The 21,234-nt window shown below is 38.1% G+C and overlaps 1 protein-coding gene across 1 annotated transcript in view; it reads left to right on the top strand.

The window, feature by feature from the left end:
- SLC4A8 (solute carrier family 4 member 8) overlaps positions 1-21,234 on the top strand; it is a 162,801-nt gene that overhangs the window by 83,844 nt on the left and 57,723 nt on the right. Inside the window, exon 3 of the mRNA XM_075199297.1 lies at positions 9,761-9,907. Within this exon, the coding sequence (XP_075055398.1) occupies positions 9,761-9,907 (147 nt within the window). The remainder of the gene's footprint in view (positions 1-9,760; positions 9,908-21,234) is intronic.

Below are 21,234 nucleotides of genomic sequence, written 5' to 3'. Positions count from 1 at the left end.
ATAACTTTATTCCTTTGTATAGACGCTAACACTGATTGCTTTACTCCTGATATATCCGTTACAGCAAGGGTATTAACAAACTATGAGATTACTAGAGAATATATATTGGGAGGACTATAGATTTTATTGTGATATATTTTTGTTCCAGCACTACAACAGATCATTATTTATCAGCGGCTTCTATTTAAAGCCATGCACAAATGAAATACAGCAGGAAAATGAACATAAAATCATTCTCTTCACCACAAAGCTTTCAACAAGCATTTTATTGCTTAGAGATTGTTAGTCACATTTATTTCACTATTTAGAGCAGCATATTAAATATATTTTGTGTTTCTCTGCAGTATTTTTCCATTTAGGTTCACAGCAAGTAGTATTATGATATTTTTAGCTAATAAAAGGTGGTATGTTTATTAAATTTATTTTCAGTGTTACATTTACCTCACCCTAGTACATCATTTGGATTGGTCCAGGGGCTTTTTGTCAACTTGTAGTTTGGGGAGCAAACACAAGCAAGTGGCCCTGGATTTTTTACCAGCACGGCCCAACGAAAAAAGGGGTGCGTCAAAAACTGTGCATGCATGGAACTGTTTGTCCAATGTGGGTGTAGTTTATATAGACAACAAAATAAATTAAAACTTGTTATGTCAAAGAGCTATAATAAAATATAACACCTACCAATACCACCTGATAAAGTAGGGACTATTCTAGTGACCAATATGCAATACAATAAGCATTCTAGTGATCGCTCGGCAATATAGGGAATATTCTAGTGACAGATATGCATTACAGAGAGCATTCTAGTGTCCTCTATACAATACAGAAAGCATTCCGCTTACCAATATACAATACACAGAGCACTACACTGATATATATATATATATATATATATATATATATATATATATATATATATATATAAAACATAGACCATTCTAGTAATATTTGTACAATATAGCAATATAGAGCGCATTCTAGTGCCCAGTATACAATATAGAGAGCATTCTTGCGACCAATGTACAATCATTCTAGTGACATCTATGCAATACAGAGAGCCTTTTAGCATGATTCATACAAAATAGACATTCTATTGGCCGATTTACAGTACACAGAGTAATGTAGTGTAATATGCTATTAATCAGTCTGTTGCAATACTCATATATGGAGTCATTTGTATTTCAAAACAGGGTCATTTCACATCAAATCAACACAATTTTAGGAAAATATCTACCATACATTCTCTAATTTTAATTAAATTTACTATAATAAATGCTGCCATTGGTGTAACCCCCCCTCCCAAAAATTGGTGTTTAAATTGGTTTAAAGCATTGTTTGCAGTGGTTGGTGTTTAAATCGGTTTAGAGCAGTGTTTTCAGTGGTTGGTGTTTAAATCGGTTTAGAGCAGTGTTTGCAGTGGTCGGCTATTTGATAAGCTTTTAGAACCCGGCTAGAAGAGGTCTTCACCTTTAGCAGCAGCCTTTCCCATACAACTAAATGCGTTCTGAGGTACTCAGATGTCCCCAGGACTTAACTCTAAGGTAGCAGAAGCAGGACAAAGGTCAAGGCAGGTAGCAAACATGGAATATTCAGGAAATAAGCAAAGATCAAAAGGTCACAGGGGTACAAGGAGGGTCCAGAAAACAAGCCAAGGTCACAACAGGGAAATCAGATCACAGATAGGCAAGTATCCAAAGTTAAAGGGGCGTTGGTCAGCAATTCTTGAAATACACTGAACTATATAAGGCTATGCCCTCCCTGCCTTACACACTGAAGGTAACCAATCAGAAGACAGGAACACACAGGCATAAAAAGAAACCATGAGTTGCTTAATTAATTAGTTCAGCACTCCTCCTATTGCCCAAGGAGGCTAAAGGTAATTATGCTAGGCGTGCACGTGCCCGTCGCTTACACTGAAAGCGTCCTGTCTGTTGCCTAGGTGACAGCCGGGACAAAAAAATGTAAGTGACATCTTGGTTGTTACCATGACAGCCGGGACTCAGGGGGCAGAGAGCTGCAGGCTGGCACGGCTCATAACAGTATGGCCACGTTACCAGCCCACTTCGACCACTGCTCAAGACAGAACCTATATTTTATCTTAATCCTGATAAAACTTGGTGGAAACCATAATTGCTGGCGCAGCTGACACTTCTATACTGTTATGGGTTTGATGACCATCTTGATCATTAGATGCATAGAGGAACTCGTCCTTAGCACTTTTGCTGTATGTGTGCAAGGCGAGTACCACTCATCCTTGGCATTGTAGGGGTTAAACCTCATTTGTAATGTTGTCATTCGGCTGCCAGTCTGGCTAAATCCCTCAGCCGAAACAAACATCCTGTTCTGGATTTACTGTCATTACCTAATGTTGAGTCGCCAGTAAACATTTATGCATGTTGATTCCATATTAATAAGCAACTTAAAAAACAATTAACCTTGGAAAAAGAATTCCACTTTCAGTTATTGCACAGATGGAGATGTTCCACTGCTGACTTCTCTGTGTATTCCAGCCGTCCTCCACTTTCTCTTTGTATTTTACTAATGCTGGAAGCTCCATCTTATATAAAGTGGAAATGGGCAGTAATAGATGAGCCTAGGGTTAGCGGAACAGAGGATGGCTGCTGTCTGCTTTCATTATTCCTTTTCTTTCTTGTTTTATTTCGTATCCTTTATTTCATATAAAAAAGAGTTTCTGTACTCTGGTCAGAGTTTCTAGTCTATGAGGGCAATTCAGTGAAGCGTGAGGGCCTTGCACATCATTAATCCCTGTCTAATGCTGGGAGAGCTGTTCAATTACGGGACCCAAAATTGGGGCTTGATTATGCTCATTTTGGCTTGCACTCTAGTAGGTGTGAGAAAAAGACGCGTATAAATGATGTGTAAGTCAACTATAGCATTTAGATTAAAAGAGCCACTAGTATACATAAAAGTATTTTGAATAACCAAATCAATTTTTAAAGTAATAATTATAAAATAGTAGATTTATTAGGTAATTATCACTGATAAATACAAAACACTCTGTAATGTGAAATAAGAAAACAAATCTAGAGCTTTTTCTTAATTACAGATAAAAACAGACAATGATTTATTACATACGTATTATATTCCTTGTTTTAATACTTGGTAGAAGTACTGTAAGCTGCAGTTACAGATGTGAGTTGGGACACTACCAGCTGTGCATATCTCATTTCATCCATTCTTCTTTATATTACTCAAGGTGCAAGAAAAATAGATTAACTCACCTGTGCATGAGTAAAGAAATACTGAAACCATGAACTGTTGGTAGCTCTTGAGGACTGAGTTTGGGCACCTCTGCTCTACAAATTCTTGATTGGATTGAGGTCTCTGCTTTGACTGGTCCACTCCAGAACTTTGATTTCACGTGAGCTTTCTTCAATAATTGCTTTCTTGTGGCCCAAAACCCATAAGGGGCATATTTGTAAAGTACCAGGGTTAGTGCTCTCCTAGGCTGTCCCATTTGTAATTCTGTAAGTGTTGCCATAGGCCTCTTTGTGACCTCTCAACGAGTGCCTTTTTGCACACATGCTCAATTTTGTAGGACAGTCTGTTCTAGACAAATTCAAAATGGTGCCATGTTTTCTCCTATTTAATAATTATAGATTTGACAGTACCCCGTGGGATAGTGTTTGAAATCTTATTATATACTTTCGCTGATTGATACTTTCAAATATTTTTTTCTCAGATTTGCTTTGAATGTTCCTTGATTGTCCTGATGGATGTTTTGTGTGGAAATGCATTAACCATCTGTGGGACCTCTCACAGATAGTGTACACAGGTAGACTCCAATCAGTTAATGATGGTGACTTCTGAGGATCAATCATTTTTTATTGATTCCACGATGTAATAAATAAAATGTGAAAAAAGAGGTGAATGCTTTTTATAGCCATTATATCTGTAATGTAATTGTCAATAAATTAGTAAAAGGTATCTTTAGTGTGACCTTTAGTGTGACCTTTTAGTGTGACATATTGGCAGCTTAGACATAAGTAATAGGACAATCATGTAAGAGAAAGATACTTAAAAATACTGTCAGAAATCAATGCAGATATTTACTGTAGATAGTATACAAAACAGACCTCTTTCGGGTATAAAATTTGTAGAACACCTATTTTGGTGACCAATGTGCAATCCAGACTCCCATTCACTGGTGACTGGTGAATGGTATAGGTACCCATTCACTGGTGACTCTATGGGGCGACGCAGGGCCCCATTCAAGGGTGGCTAGTGGGCGACACAGGGCCCCATTCACTGGTGGCTAGAGGGCAGCACAAGGCCCCATTCACTGGTGGCCATTGGAGGACACAGAGCTCTATTAACGGGTGCTAGTGGGTGACACAGGGCCCCATTCACTGGTGGCTAGTGGGCGACACAGGTCCCCATTCACTGATGGCTAGTGGGCGACACAGGGCCCCATTCACTGGTGGCTAGTGGGCGACACAGGGCCCAATTCACTGGTGGCTAGTGGGCGACACAGGTCCCCATTCACTGGTGGCCATTGGGGGATACAGAGCCCCATTCACGGGTGCCAGTGGACGACATAGGTCCCCATTCACTGATGGCTAGTGGGCAATACAGGGCCCCATTCACTAATGGGTGACAGAGGGCTCCATTCACCTTAATTATGACTTATCGTAAGGCTCTAATTGCATGTTGTTTTAGCTTAGTTTGTCATTTTCCCAAAACATTTAAAAAATGAAATCAAACATTTAACTAATTGCTATTATTTCTGTCAAAGAATATGGGTTTAATCATTTTCTAATACACTGATTTTAACATTTTTTTAATTACCACTGAAGGAGAACTCCCAGAACATTACTGTGGCCCTTTGATAAACCCTGTGAGTTGTTCCATGCACTAATGTTTTGCAGTATGAAACCGATATAATATAAAAACATTATTGTGGTTTCTGGATAAGCATACTTAGGACATTATGTTTTTAGGGACATCTCTAAAGTATTCCACGCATTTAAAATTACAGTTATACTTAAACAGACCATCATATTTGCTTTTATCATCTAGGCAATGTCAGAAGTGTGAAATTGAAGCCGCTGAATTACTGCAAAGTAGATACTTATCATTAAGGATCAGTTATTGCTTTGGTGTCAAAGTTGCAGTGTTATCTGTTCCCAGCTTCCTACAAAGCGCTTGTAGCATAAAATGTTTTCTCCTTGATGCTTAGGAGGTTTGACAAATCTGTACTATTTTATATATGTAATGATGCTTGTAAAGGAGTTGATTAAATAAACAGAGTCAATTACTCTGGCACCTCCCATATAGCTTCCCAGTACTGAACAAAGTATTAATTTTGGGTGCCACAAATCCAAGGACAAACACAGGATTTCCAGAGGGGGGGCTTCCAAATGTTTGAGTTTTGTAACGAAGCAAAAACAAAACTAAAACAAACTTGCTGCAATAAATTGGCAACAGATACTTTTTTGTAGTTGAAATTGTTCGACTGTAAATAAGAAGTTTGGTTGAGTCACAGAGTGTTAGAGGTAATCTAAAAACTGGTGCAGAAGCAGCTACTGAGAGGGGCCTGCTCCACTGTTGCTGGTTTTATTCCTGTTTTCTGGACGTATTTTAATATTTTAAGTTTAAAAATATTAAAAAATGTTCCCAAACGTTCAGCATGAGAATGACAAAGAGAAGTATCACTGGGCAGTGTCCAAATCTACAGCATAAACATAACATAAATAGAAGTGGTACTGTGCAATGTGTGTATATATGTATATCATAGAAATGACATTAAGAGAAGTGGTCCTGTGCAGTGCCTATATATTGAGCATAGCAAAACATTTCAGAATTGCATACAAAAAAGAAATTAGGCAGAAGTGTTGTATTCAGATATGAAAACTAGAATTAGAACAGTAAAATTAACATAAATGTAATAAAATGTTACATAAAAAAACGTGGCATAAAGTAAATGCAGATTAATGTGAACAGTGTTTTAAATAAATCTGACAAGCTAAGCAATTAGTATTACTCTACAAAACTAATAGTAATCTCCTCTCACACCCAATTAAAATAAAAACTATAAAAATTAGTGTTATAGTTACTTACCCAGTGTTGTATATCAGACTGCAGATTACAGGTCATTTACTTTCTGTATTTTCTACATCCGACAAACATTAAAACACTAGATACAAAACTGTAAATATAATACTCTAGAGACAAAAGTGACAGTGGACATTTTGTTAAGGCCAATGTTCATAAAAACCTATACAGATGCTCATGGAAATGTTTCCTAGGTTGCAGACAATGTGTTATGGTAAATTTAATTTACCTACTTCAAATCTTTAGATGTTCGCTAAAAACCCATCTCTTTTTTTTTTTTTTTTTTAAAGCTTACCTTATCCCTCACGATACTATTCATACTAATACACCCTCATAGCTGTACCAATCTACACTCTAAGCCACACTCGCTCCTCTTATTTCAAGTGTGCCCTCTTCTACTTGGATTATAAGCTCTGTAATGAGCAGGGTCCTCCATACCCTTTGTTTTCATGTCTGCATTTATTTTGTCTACCTTGTATGTCCTTGTTTTATGAACGTCCTGTTTTCCATACTGTACGGTGCTGCAGAGCACTGTGGGGCCTTACAAATCTACGATAATAATAACCTACCAACTGGGAGCTTCCAGGATTGGTGGTTTCCAGGTAACTGGAACCCCCCTCCCCCCTAAGTGCGACCATGAGAGCCTAATTAAATTTCATACAAAAGTCCAACCCTTGTAAAAGAATGATCTGAGCGCTCCTTTTACATATAATCTTTAATATAAATTCTTAAAACTCTTGTGCCATTTTTGTAGTGTTAATAGTGTATATGAAGATTTAATCAATAAATCAATTCTCTTAATACAATTCTATACACTGTAGTGATCTTACACAGCATAATCAAAGCCTAAGTATGTTTTCAGAATAGCAAATTGCAACAAATTTCCCGTCATACAAAATCTACAGGTCAAGACCAACTTCAATGTAACTCAAAATTACAATGGATGGATGGCGACTGAACCATCTAGTGTTCTTCACTGGATTAATCTAGTTACTGATATGGGGAGACATGAGTGGTTCTTGTATGAAAGTAGAAAGGATATACATAAATACCTTAATATATGGCACCACTGGTATGAATCAAGTTATGTTATCCACCCTCATTAGGATGATATGGTGGGTTTGGGGATTCACCAGGTGGATGGACAACTCTCATCCATGTGCAACTTCACTTGATCTGACCTGGAGTGTAGTGAAAATGCTATGATACCATCAGCCTAAAAGTTCACTAGATATCACTGTATAATGTTTATAGCGACATAGGCAAAGATAGATGTTAGATTAGATGTTAAATATGTTATTTGTATGTTGTAACTACTTTATTAAAAAAAATCAAAATTGCAAGGCGAACAGACCAGAAAACAGTTTGCTATGTGTGATCTGTGCTCCCCCTTTAACTCACTAGCAGCTGTTTTGCAGCCTATGTCTAGGTCATCTCTCTGAGCCCTATACCACAAGGAATATTCTTGCCATTTTGAGTTGCCTTGAATTTTTTAATTTGAAATGTTCATGACCTATGACAAGAGCAACTATATAATATCCTAATTCCCTATATAATATCCTAATACAGTACACAACTAAGCAATCAGTAGGACTTAAGGGAGTACACTTATAGAAATGTGTGTACAGGAACAATTCAATCCCCCCCACCAGGAAAAGCTGCTGAAAAATAACTGACACAAATGCCAAACACTTATTAAGATACAAGTTAACCCGTGCATGATACTCATGCATTCTAGTCAAATCAAGCTACTTAAGGTGTTAAAAAGGTTCTTGTCATGCATTTGGGGCTAGCCCAGGCCTCCTCAGGCGAAGAGCGTTACTTCCCGACGCAAGCGCCCTTTTTTAACGTGGTTTTGTCCACATGTCACCACCTCATCATTTTTCTCCTTCATCGTCATCGCCACATCCTTCATCAAGCTACTTAAGGTGTTAAAAACTCCCCACTGTCACCCCCGGCAACCACCAACCACTCCCAACTGTCACTTCTCCTTCAAGAAATATATAGGTCAGTGTATAGGGGGCGCTGCAGCTTGGTTTTTTTTTTTCACACACGCCACTAGGCATTTATATAGTAGATAGTGTTAGTTTTTATAAATGGCAACATATGCTTGTTCTACTCCAAGTTTGACCAGACATAGGACAAGTGCCACTTTTTTTTATGTTACAGATGTTACTGTTTATAAATAATGCGCCGTAGGTTCCGTAGATAATTTTGCACCTTTCTCTATTAGGCCCCTCCCTTTTCATACAAGGTACGTTACTATGCACCCTTTAAGTATGGTGCTGTACATCACATTAGAATGACAATAGAAACCCATAGGCACTTTCTTAGGCTCCCTCGCTGTGCGTTCACACTGTTTAGTGTGGAGGCGGTATAGGGGTGTAGGGTGTGTTTTCTCTTTGGGTCCCTTAATATAAGTAGATTAGTATTGAAGAATAGTTGTGTAAGGTTATGGAAGATCTGAAAACTAGTAATATCTAAATTCTGGAGATCTGAATGATTCATAAAACATTACACTATAACAACCAGTGGGTGTACAAGTTAGAATTTAGATGGAAGTTTACATTGGGTGAATGATGTATTCTATTTTGGCATATAAGGGATCGACAATGTAGCTTGAATATACAAATGTATTTGTTCAGATCTATAAATAATTCATCTTTATTAATGAAACAGCTTAAAAAAGTAAATTTCAAACCTTTGGTAATAATTGGGTTTGATATACTGAGATTCTTCTTTTCCCCTTCTAAATTTAATGGTCATTATGTGCTATAAGTGATCTTTCTCCAATACATGATGGAAAGTGTCAGTGATGATCGCCCTCTAACAAAAGGAATATTTTGTCCCATTTGTGTTTTGGGGGATTCTGAAGATGCTTATTCATAATTTAAGGGAATATTAAATGGAATGTGGTAGAATTGGTCTATTTGAGTTAGGTAGTGATTTAACTTTTGTGGATTTTTGAGTATTCCTGTGTTTGTCAGATGCTTATCATCCTTAACTGATAATTTAGGGGGTATAAACAATTTGTGTGAAACCTGTACCCAATCATGCCTAATAATTAAAGTAGTGGTGTACATGTTAGTTTGTGGGTAAGGCCCTAAACTCTCTGTTGTACTGGACAATTTAGTATTTCAATCTCTCACTTTATTATGTATATAATCTAATTTATCATTTTTTTCTGCTTAATTATAATCACTTCTTGCTCTACATTATCAACTGTTATTTAATTAGTTTGTAATGTAAACTCTGCTCTAGATCCATGCACGCCTAATATCGTTTCTAAAAAAAACTGTTTCTGTTGTGATAGTTGCTACACTCGATTGTCTGTGTTCTTTACTGGTTATTGTTATGGCATTTTCCTTAAGTACTACAAATAATTGTATCCCAATTCCTGAGGGTTTTCAATTACCACTTCTAGATAAGGAAAAAACCTCAAGACCTCTCTAATAAGATATATTGTTACATTTTTTTCAATGTACACATGGTGGAGTTTGACACCTGTCAATATTTAACATTATAACACTATTGTGCACTTCCCTTTTGTTACATATCTTATGAAAATATAGTGGGCATTATTATTGTTTTTTTGTAGAAGTGATATAAAATGGTTGCACTTGGAATATTGTTTAATTTGCAATATATGTGCATGTATTAAAGATGTCCCCTCCATTTTTGGTTCAAGGGCACAGGACATTATATGTGGGTGTCCGGATGCCACTGGGACGGCAAAGCCACAGACATCATCGGACTCATGGACAGAAGCACAGGAAACGAGACCGCATGAAGGGAGTCATCCAAGAAGAGGGCCATGATGAGTCATTAGCTCATGGTACGTTGTCCTCAGGAACCATTTATAAATTCATTTATAGACAAAAGATAAATACTGAAGCTTGATGAGTTTTATCCCATATGCATGTTTAATTATTCTCTTCACTTTCTATATTTATAATCAAGAAACATAGTTTCAGTAATTAAGGCAGTGGGCTAGTAGTACAAAAAATATATAGACAACTCTTTTGAGACTACATGAACCAAGTTATTATCTAAGAGATACTTTGCCAAAAGGACCACGTTTGTAAGTGATACAATGTAAACAGTACTGCCTGTTATTTTGTGAGTGCCATCAGTAAAGAGAGACTAATTGGATAAGCCTAAAAAAAAAAAAAAAATTATATAAAAAGTTTGTGGCAAGTGAAAAACCGATGCATTTAATAACTAATTTTATGATCAAGTTGGTACTATTGGCCCAAAACTTCTTGATATTACACCTGTGTGGCTAGGTGGTCCAACCTGCGCCCATCAATGTGCATGGCTGCTTTTTGTTCTCAGGAGATGACTTCACAAACAAGTAGGGCCAGATTCATCAAAGCGCATTCTGAGCACATTCCCACGCTCAGTGTTATACGCACGTATTTCAGCTCTGTGTACTGCCGAATTCGTCAAGGCATGGATCTCAAGATATGTGTGCTGCTGAAATCAGGGGCAAGTCTGCTGTGCTATACTATAGAAGACGTTGCAGTATACGCCCAATACCGATGTAGATTATAAATTCGCCAAAGAACGCGAAGAATAAATGTATTGAAATAATGTCACCTGTTTAATAATAAAGGCATTAATGTTGAAACCGGTAAAAAATTGGTTTTTTTCCATGAAATACATTTATTAGGATGTTGTTAATGTCTACTGAGCATAGAATGCAATTTTACAGTTGCTCGTGATTGCAAACACATGTTATAGCATGTATACGAGACTGTCATCACTACTGATCAGGACTTAGACTAGCCCTGTACCTGGAGGAAAAGTATGGCAGAAAAACAACTAACTTTGTGATGCTCAGAGCTGGATTTGGACGTGGCTGCGTGTGCTTGGGTTTGGCATGGCCCTAGAAATCGTAGACCGTAGTACTTGTTCTTTGCGTTCAACGCAATGCACAGTGCTGCGTTCATGGACGTTTCTCCTGGTTCTGGCCATGCGCAGGGTGATTTTGCATATGATACAATCAAAATTTACAGATATGTGCCTTAATGAATCAGGCTTGAAGTGTCTGAAAACAATGGTGCACTGTGGTAAAATATAAACTTCACACAAAACTCCAACCACCTATCATCGTCGAACCACCCCTTACATTAAATTAAATGTTTTCGTTTTTTCTGCTAAAATACTGCTCAGTTTAGCCTTATGTATGGGTAAAATTAATCATAAGAGTGAGGGGACATCCCTAACGAGAAAACATAATCTCTGTGATTCCTGCTGGTGTATAAAACAGAAAGTGTATGTTTTTTTTTCATTTCTCAATAACTTCATTGTAGAATTTATCTGATTTTCATAGATTTCTCCCTCTCCCAGAATTTGTCTGTGGTGTCCTGCTCTCCTATGTTCTGGACTGATCATGAAGCAGTTTCAATCTTTCTAGATATTTTACAGCTCGGCAGCAATTTGGTTGGCAATTAGATGAACTCTCACTACAACAAGTTACAGTCCAAGCAGATAGAAAAGCAATTTTTTTTTTTTGAACCAATATTACTGATGATATCCTCACCATGTCTGGGGAACATACAAGGCGACCATCAGAGCAGCTAGAAAGAAGGAGAGGAAGAAATGTGTGGCTGCGCTAGAGTTTCAAATGATATCCTTAACAGCTACACACAATTCAAATCGTGGCTACCAGTGAAAGGGCAACAAAACTAAATCCTGTCAAACAAAGCAACTAAAATCCTACTCTGGATCAGGCACAAATACAAGGACAAAGGGAGGCAAGGCAACAAGTTAAGAGCGAAACATGTCTAATTTATAATAAATTCCATCTGGAATTAGAAGAACATCATTGTATATGACCCTAAATCAATCTAAATCAATAGCTGAAGAGTATTGCATGCTCTACAAATTCTTAATAACCTTCCTTGTCCACCTTATTCTCCAGAAGTCCTGCTAAATAAAACAACCACTTATCTATCGTCCTGCCAAACTCACTCAGTCTGCTGAAAAAATTGAGGCTGGGTAAGCTTCTTCATCTCCCGGGCTGGGTTGGTTTTCAGCAAATTATTACAAAAGGTGTTAAATAGTGTTACCTACCGGGCTGGCAGACCTTCTTAATGCATTCTTAAGGGTGGGAAAATAAATGTGGCAACTACTAGCGCAAAGAAAGATATAATCCCAAAACTGGATAAGGATCCTATCCAGTGTGGGAGCTATCATTCAATATCTTTATTGAATGTAGATCTTAAAGTGTTCTCTAAATTCCTTTCAACAAGATAAAACTTAGTAGTCACGTTTTTAGTTCAGTCAGACCAGTTTGAGTTTATTCCATGACAACATATGAAGGAATATAGAGCTCATTCATCTAGTCAATAATACCTGCTTCTCCACATTGCTGATGGCCCTGAACGAGCAAACACCTTTGATAGGTTCTTCATCCAGAGAACCCTCTCCCTTATGAGGTTTAAGGGGCAGTTGAGCAATAAGATAGTTGCGCTACATTTTAACTTCTCAGCGACAGTAGCTATGAATGACTACTTTAACCGACCCTTTAGCATCCGTATCGAAACAAGGCAGGGATGTCTCTTATCCCCATTGTTTTTTGCCCTGATGATCAAGCCTTTTGCTGCTAGTCAGAGCTAACAAGAACAAAGCTGGGGTACAATTATTTTCAATGGAATATAAAAAAGTCCTTTATACAGATAATGTGCTGTTAACATTGACAAAGGCGTTAACCACTCTCCTATATCTCCAATCAAAGATCAAAATATAAAGTGACATTTTGGGTTGCGAGATCAACCCATATAAAACTGAGGTGCTAGACATTCCAGTACCTGCTATGAACAAAACGTGATTGGACATACGTGACAATCTAGTAGCCTTAAATACTTAGAAAATCAGGTAATTAGGAATCATGCTCTGCTTTAACATGCCAACTATCCTATCCTCACCTAATAGAAAAGCTTGGGAAAGACTTGATAAAGTGGGATAAACTTTATATTTCCTTGGTCAGTTCAGTGGCCACAGTTACAATAGTGATAAGTATATCGTTGGGGATCGGTACCAAGTCTACTCACTAGACTTCATTGCCAACCTGGAGTAAAATAATAAAATAAAGTGTTTTTGGGAGTTTTAATGGCTGTGCGTTCCTAAGTGGTTTCCACCCCTTTATAGCTTTGCAATAACTTGCTTTCCAACATGAAATTTTGTTTTTGCAGTGCTCCGTAAAACCAAGCAATGATTCGGCTCCTTAATCTACAAGGCATACACCCACTCTACCCAACTTCTTCCATCGGCTGGAGCGAACGTCTGCTTTTCTGCAAATGCATTCACCTTGCTCCACAAACCTAAGCACTGTGACGGAAATTTAGTTGCACTTGCACAAATTAAATCTGTAAAGCGCTGCATAATATGTAGGTGGTATATAAATAAAGAAAGTATCAAAAATTATTTTACATTGCAACACCTTCATTTTACAATTTGTAAACAAGGCCCACTGCCACAGCTTAGTCCCACAATACCAAATTACACTGGTCCACTGTGTTTATTTCTTCAGTTGCTCCTCTCAGTGAATGGGAAGTTATCTGCTCAAGCACAATCAAAGCCTGACCTCTTTTCAGCATTTTGAAATGCAGCTTAGTATCAAATATCAGAAAATGAAAAGAATTCTGAGCACTTATAAATTTGCTTTAGTAAATGTGAATGTAACATGATGTCATTTCTGTGTAAATCAAGTCAAAATTATATTAAAGTTATATTAGTGGAGTATCACATAAGGTTTATGTGACTGTACACCGAATGCTGGAGCTCAGATTAGGCACAGTGCAAAAAATAGGATGGTGCCTTAATTGTGCATGCTGTCTTCACATCCTCATCCTAGATAACCTTGTTAAAAACCCACACGTCCTTTTACACTTTACATCATAAGACACGCTTACTCCAGTCCTTTCTAACGCTTCATCATCATCATCTATTTCATATACCATAACACCCACACATAATTCTCTGTACAATAGTTACTTTATGTAGTATAAAACCCATAATCACAACACAGATAGAGATATATATATATATATATATATATATATATATATATATATATATCTAAGTTAACCTGTGCATGATACTCATGCATTGTAGTCAAATCAAGATACTTAAGGTCTTAAAAAGGTTCTTGTCATGCATTTGGGCCTAGCCCAGGCCTCCTCAGGGGAAGATCGTTACTTCCCGACGCAAGCGCCCTTTTTAATGTGTGTTCATGAGGTAAAATTACCTCACAAAAATGAGTTTGACCCCTCAACTCGTAAATGTAGCCTTTACTACCCCTCCCACGGGGAAAAGGGGGGATGATGGAAGTTAACTGACTTGACTATTCTAATATTTTTGTCAAATAATGTCAGTATACCAAATTTCAGGTCAATTGGATGAGCCCTTTCTGAGAAAATAGTTTTTTCCACACACACACACACTAACGCACGCCTCTACACATGTGTGTTCATGAGGTAAAATTACCTCACGAAAATGAGTTTGAGCCCTACCAAATTTCAGCCCTTTTTGAATTTTTTTCCCACACACACTAAGAATTTAGTAGGTCAGTGTATAACTGTGCCCAGCAGGTGGCGCTGCAACTTGGTTTTTTTTTTTCACACACAGACGCCACTAAGCATTTATATATTAGATATATATATATATATATATATATATATATATATATTTATATATAATATATGGAATGAGCGGACTCGGATTCTCGCAATCCGAGCCCACCCGAACAGTGCGGATCCGAGGCCGATCCGAGCACTGTTCGGGAACTTCCGGGTGGCAAACGGAGCCAAACCGAGGCTATGACATCCAAGTCTCGCTTCGGATCTCGCGAGACTCGGATGTCATAAACACTCACCTTGCGGGCGCCATCTTCATTCTGGCTGTGATCACTCGTGAGGGAGGTTGTAGTTAGGGAGCTCCTGATCAGTTTAGTTGTTCTTTGTGCTTTGTCCAGTGCTCTGTCCTGCTGAGTCAAGTGATGCTTTGTCCAGTGCTCTGTCCTGCTGAGTCCAGTGGTGCTTTTGTCCTGTGCTCTGTCCTGCTGAATCCAGTGGTGCTGTGTCCTGTGCTCTGTCCTGCTGAGTCCAGTGGTGTTGCCTGTGTCCTGTGCTCTGTTCTGCTAAGGGCATAGTTTATTTCAAATTTATTCAAAAGTTATAAAAAATTAAAAAAATAATTATAAAAAACTTATTCAAATTTTTTTTTAAAAAAAAATGTAAAAAAAAATGATACAAAAATAATTGAAAAAAAACCATAAAAAAATTAGTTTAAAAATACTAAGTACTGATATTTCAAAGTCAAACTACGTTCACTGTTGCTGTTGTACCAAAAAATAATAGGTACTGCTATTTAAAAGTTAAACTACGTTCTCTGTTGCTGGTGTACCCAAAAATAATAGGTACTGCTATTTAAAAGTCAAACTACGTTCTCTGTTGCTGCTGTATCCAAAAATAATAGGTACTGCTATTTAAAAGTCAAACTACATTCTTTTGTTGCTGCTGTACCCAAAAATAATTGGTACTGCTATTTAAAAGTCAAACTACGTTCTCTGTTGCTGCTGTACCCAAAAAAACTAGGTACTGCTATTTAAAAGTCAAACTAGGTTCTCTGTTGCTGCTGTACCAAAAAAAACTAGGTACTACTATTTAAAAGTCAAACTACGTTCACTGTTGCTGCTGTACCAAAAAAAACTAGGTACTGCTATTTAAAAGTCAAACTACGTTCACTGTTGCTGCTGTACCAAAAAAAACTAGGTACCGCTATTTAAAAGTCAAACTACGTTCTCTGTTGCTGCTGTAACCAAAAATACTAGGTACTGCTATTTCAAAGTCAAACTACGTTCTCTGTTGCTGCTGTACCAAAAAATAACTGCGGCCTTAACAGCTATGTTGGTGTTAGACGTGCATCCGGTGTCTGCCATCTGTGCAGTGGAATTCAGACCAGTTGGAGGAGGTAGGAGCAGCCATATGTGCAGTGGAATTGAGACCTGTTGGAGGAGGTATTGTGGCCCCGGTACCAAATTGGGTACCGGGGCCACTCCACTACGCAGTCCAGATAGATGCGTATCATATATTAAAATACGTTGACTGTTGCTGCCAAATCAAAATTTTATGAAAATGACCTGTCCTCGTCGAAAACAAGAGGTAGTGACGCACTCGAACTACACCCTCTATATGCTGCAGAGGATGTAGGAGCAGCCATATGTGCAGTGGAATTGAGACCAGTTGGAGGAGGTATTGTGGCCCCAGTACCAAATTGGGTTCCGGGGCCACTCCACTACGCAGTCCAGAAAGCTACCTCGGTGCAACGTTTTGGGCTAAAAACAATATTGTGAGGTGTTCAGAATAGACTGGAAATTAGTGGAAATGATTGTTATTGAATGTTATTGAGGTTAATAATAACGTAGGAGTGTAAAAAAAACAAAAAACTGATTTTAGCGCTTTTTTGAAAACAAATCAGAACCCAAAACCTCAAGCTAATCAGAACCCAAAACACTAAAAGTGTCCGGTGCACACCCCTAATATATATATATATATATATATATATGTATATATATATATATATATATATATATATATGTGTGTGTGTACGTACGTATATATATAAAATATTCACTACAATTATGTACAGCATATATTCATTAACATAACGTTACACACTGAACATATAGATGATACAATATGTGTGTAGGTACATTAGCTTCTATTACTGATTTCTTCATACTTGTGTATAAGTATATTACTCATATATGTGTGTGCGCATGTATCCCAGAATTCATTATTCCCATATTGGCTGCATTATATCTGCCTTACATATATAGTGCAGCAATATTCTAATAATCCTTATGCCAATGCAGCTTGCACTCATATATATTATTGTTCCGGTACTTATACCACTTATAGTACAATTACACTACCTAATACAAGTCCTATCTCGATGAAAACTCTCATTATCATTAAGCACAATAGAAACTTCTAAGTAAAACATCACCGCTTCGTAAAACTTACCTTAGATATACAAACTTCCCAGTACAATGTTAAAGCCTAGTACAACTTCTCATACAGATTGTGGTGCACAGCATTACCACAATTCCTCCATTGTTATATACACAGTCACAAACTCTGTATATACAAGTTTTCCATATATATATATATATATATATATATATCTATATATATATATATATATATATCTATATATATATATATATATATATATAATATTAAATACTGCAACTCCTATCACACTCCATTATGTACAACCTTACCACGGTTACAACTACAAATGCAACCATTTGCTCCTACATCAATCCAGTATAGTCCTACACCACACAAACCTCCATATGCTCGAGATCACATAACTCCATAACGTTTTACATAGCCATTATACACTGTATATAGTGCAGCAGACTTTCTGCACTATATATTCCCCACACTGTAGTCATGATCTCTTTTAGCAATTAAAGATAGTCACCACTGAACTCATTGTATACCACATTGTCGCCATATTATCCCCCTATGCAGTCATATTAATCCATACAAATCAAACTCCATATCTTAAATACTCCATAGTCAAAGTATTATTACATATATCAGCAATCAAATTTCAAATACATTGTATCCATCACAAACTCTATTTATAAAGCCATATACAAACCTATTATTAATCATTAACTGTGTTCTCACAGAGCACCAGGCCTCCCCACTGCATAGTACTTTTCCAGCTTACTGCATTGCCAGTAATCCGTACAAAACACCAAACTCAATATGAACTTAATAGTAATAATAACCTAGCATTATTACTAGCAAAACCATCATTGATGAATCCTTGTTATCTAACCAATCTATCAATGTCTTTCATTTTTAGCATAGTAATCTTCAATTCCTTAATCCATTATAATCCCTCCCATGTTCTCATCTATCTCTACATCAATATTAACAGCATAAGTGTATACTTAGCCTTTTGTATGTCACCCATTGTGCAAATCCATGTGGTCAGGTGGGGGAGGAAAGGCTTGATCTGGTCTTCGCAGAGGGGTGGAGACAAAGAGACAAGACTAATTTTGTGTCTCTACTTTTCTTTAAAGGCTCTGGGCAGAGCCCAGTGCATGAATTGATATATAAATGGAGCATGTGTGCATCTAAATAAAGCCCAGATATATGCAGGAAAGTGGAGGATTCTATAACATTCCCCCTGTTGTCAGAAATCCAACACTGCAAGTTGAAATCCTATCTACTGCTACATGTCCCCTTTTCAGTGGTACTATGCAATTTTCAGGATAATCAAGAGGAGAGAAGAATGTGCCTTAAAGGGTTCTCTTACGCTTGCTTGCATCACCATGTGGAGAGGAAAAAATCTGTGAAAAGATGGACCTCCTATGCCACCGTCTGTCGTGTTGCTGGGGACCAGCTGAATTTGCCTTGCTACCCCCCCTTTCTTTATCGCAAATGTGTCCCTCCTGTCGCAGTAGGAGGAGCCTGCTGCCACCATTAGGCTCCTACACCGGCACCTAGAACCTCTTCCTTCTGGGTAACTTTCACTGCTTGTGTACCCCTTCACTGGGCACCTAGGCTGGTATCCCTCACCTCTTCCTTTAGATCAGGGTTGCTGTGGATGATTCCCCTGGCCTATCACACTGGCCAGAGTTGCAAGGTAGCGGGCAGAGCATTGGTACTGGAATGCTGGATCCCAACCTCAGAACAGCTGGATAACGGATTAGATTTGCTGTAATCTGCAGGTCACACGAATAAAAGCAAGCATTAAAGTAAGTAGTCATCAAAAGCAGGTTCTTGAAGCAGTGATGTTTTATTAGCTCAAGTGTCTTAATAAAGACAGTTACATACACTTGTTTAAAGTACTATTAATATACAGAAGTACAGATGGTATAATACATTTCAATGTAACACAGGGCTCTTTAAATACAGTTTTGGAACACCCCGCTTGGCAGGAGGTAATCCAGCCTCCTGCCCCTTTAACCAATCCAGACTGATTCATGCAGCCTGCACATAAATCAGCCTGGAGTAGTTTTAACAACTTTTTACATTGCTACTAGCGGAGCCATTATGTCTGAGGTTTTCTATTGAATGTTTACCATCAAGATATAACATTTCTGTTCTCTTGCTTTGAGCGCAATTTAACTTGCAAAATTCACATTCATCTGTGATCACTTGCATAGGGAGTCTACTGGCAAGTGTAATTACCGCCTCCTGTCTTTCAGGCTGAACAGACGCTTTGGTCACTGGGCAATGAAAGGTCGAATTAACATGAGATTACCTGTCTCTAGACAGTTGTAAAACCCAAATATGATATACTGTCTCAGAAGTCCATACATTTCCATACAAAACACATACCAATATAAAAAGTTAAGTACGTTTGCAGTAATATACATAGGTGCATTGCACTCTTAATTAAAATAAATATCTTCAATAAGTTATTTATAAGTGATCCAGTCACAACATCATTTTGACATGTGGTTCAGGTCTCATCTATGTCCAGGTCATGCCATTCTGTGCTATATTTTTAGAACCCATTGCATCATCTCCCAGAGATGATATTTGATACAGCTTGGCACTCTCCTGCTATCAGCACCTAGTACGGAAACAAAAAAAATTCAGTACTTTTGATTTCTATCCTTTCTAGAAACCATCTGTTGTCTTCTCCATGGGGTCTGCTTGTAGAGTCCTTCTGAGATAGAGCAGTTGTCCACATCTTGGTTGCTAATATGGGAAGAAAAACAGAAAACTTGTTGAAAACCTCCTTCTGAGCATGATTAATTGCCACTCCTGTCCTCTGATGGTTTAGGATTTTTTTCCAGGTGTCACTAAAATTCTGTAGTTTTCAGATTATTTTTTTTTTAACCGTTTGGGGGTATATTTAGGAAGCGGTGGTTCCGACGAACTGCCGATTCTCTGCGCTTTGTCATCATGTTTTAAAATGTCAATTTTATTAAAGGCAAAGCTCATCAGGTTTTGTCTTTAACAGAATTACCCCTTGGTCTTATTTGAGAACTCTAGGCTACTTAAAATTTCAACTTGGAAAGTCCTTGGTTCTGCATTTCAAGATTTACAATCCTCCTTGCTGTGGTTCATCTGGCGTGGCAAACCCCCTAGAATCTCAGAGGATTCCTGGATATCAAATTTTTTTATCTGGAGTTGCACCTGAGCCAGGTAGCATCCACTTATGCTCCCTATCGGACCATAGCATGGGTAGATTTAGAGACACGCTTTTTAGCCTCCCTCTGAGGCCTTCCCAGTACAGATCGACCGCTAGCAGTCTCCCCCTTCCCATGTCTTAAATTTTGCTTGTCTCTCTGGAACACTGGCCGGACCAAATATAAGCTGTCCACTCCACTCTGGAATAATCTTCACTTTTCCTACCCCCATTTTAAACAATGGATCTGAGTTGGGATACGGGTGGTTTCTGACCTTGTAGTTAATGGGACCTAGCTCTCCCTATCTGATCTTCACCAAAAGTTGAAACCCTTCCGCCCACTTTTCTTTGAATTTTTTCAGGTCCGCCATTTTACTGCATTCCTGTCCTCTACTGACAGCTTACCTTTGGCTCCACTCCTCTCACTAAAGGGGTGATATCCTTGATCTATAACTAGCTGATTGAGTCCACCTATGACTCACAAGGTCGCCACGAACGTGAATGAAAAAGGGACTTGTGTTCCCCGCCTGATAAGTCATGTGGGAGGAGGTCAGGAAGGGGATAGCCAAAAGTTGGATCTCCATGCAAATCAAAGAAACAGCCGCCTACAAACTGTACTACAGGTGGTACTATACACCTGACAAGCTCCCATGATATTTCCCAGGTCCACTCCGAGCTGTAGGCAGACCTGTAGTCAGCGAGGCACGCTCCTCCACATTTGCTGGACATGCCCACCCATAGTCCCCGTCTGGAACATGGTCCTCACAATCATTAATCCCGTCTCCGAGCAACAATTGTCTAAGACCCCTGGAATTTTCTTTTCTCTCACCATCTACCTAATGAGAGCGCCTCCTCTAACAAGTTAATTTTCCCATATCCTAGTTGGTGCAAAAACTTTGATAGCCAATCTTAGGAAGAACCCTAACCCCCTCTCTATGCAGGCCCTGTGTCTGACATATCGTAAGTATGGAGAGCATCACCTATTAT

This window comes from Mixophyes fleayi, chromosome 2, assembly GCF_038048845.1.
Source record: "Mixophyes fleayi isolate aMixFle1 chromosome 2, aMixFle1.hap1, whole genome shotgun sequence".
NCBI lineage: Eukaryota > Metazoa > Chordata > Amphibia > Anura > Limnodynastidae > Mixophyes > Mixophyes fleayi.
This window is presented reverse-complemented; position numbering and strand designations above follow the sequence as displayed.